We start from the raw sequence: 640 nt of genomic DNA on the forward strand, positions 1-640 counted from the left end.
GGGGCTCTGAGCAACCTGCTCTAGCTGGGGATGTCCCTGCTCAGGGCAGGGGGTTGGACTTGATGACCTGGAAAGGTCCTTTCCCACCTAAACCAGCCCGTGGTTCTCTGCAGCTGGCTCTGGGACAGCAGTGAGAGCAGCCTGGGACTCGCACTCAGTTCTGGAGCCCCTCTGCTTTTCATCTGACTGCTGAAATTGTCCAGGCTGAGCCAACAACAAACCTGCTACCTCGATTTTTCTTCCCTTTTCCCTCTCCAGAAGATTTCCCTGCGGGCCAGCGTGAGCCTGCAGGGGCAGACCCTCTACAACACCCCGCGGGGCTTCGCCACCGACGAGCAGACGCTGCTGATCGCCGGGAGCATCTAATGAAGGTGAAGAGAACAAGTTCTCAGCCTCACTCAGGAATTTAATAGCAATAACCGTTGCTATTTCTAAGCATTTCTTTTATATATATAAAAAAAAAAGCATTGATGAAGTGATTGTATCCTACTTGACCTAAAGTGCTTCGCTATTAACCTGCAGCCACACAAACGGTGTCAAGTGTTGTAACCAGGCCTGTAACATTTCTACACGTGCCACTGGCATGGAAGAATTAAATGAAGGTTATTAAAGAGTCGTCTCCTCTTTCCTTCCACCACAC

The 640-nt window shown here is 50.5% G+C and overlaps 1 protein-coding gene across 1 annotated transcript in view; it reads left to right on the top strand.

Annotated features, from left to right (window-relative positions):
* Positions 1 to 366, top strand: part of DRAM2 (DNA-damage regulated autophagy modulator 2) — a 9,770-nt gene extending 9,404 nt beyond the window's left edge. The window contains exon 7 of the mRNA XM_008940078.1: positions 259 to 366. Within this exon, the coding sequence (XP_008938326.1) occupies positions 259 to 366 (108 nt within the window). The remainder of the gene's footprint in view (positions 1 to 258) is intronic.
* Positions 367 to 640: the final 274 nt, after the last annotated feature.

This window comes from Merops nubicus, unplaced genomic scaffold, assembly GCF_000691845.1.
Source record: "Merops nubicus isolate BGI_N331 unplaced genomic scaffold, ASM69184v1 scaffold15965, whole genome shotgun sequence".
NCBI lineage: Eukaryota > Metazoa > Chordata > Aves > Coraciiformes > Meropidae > Merops > Merops nubicus.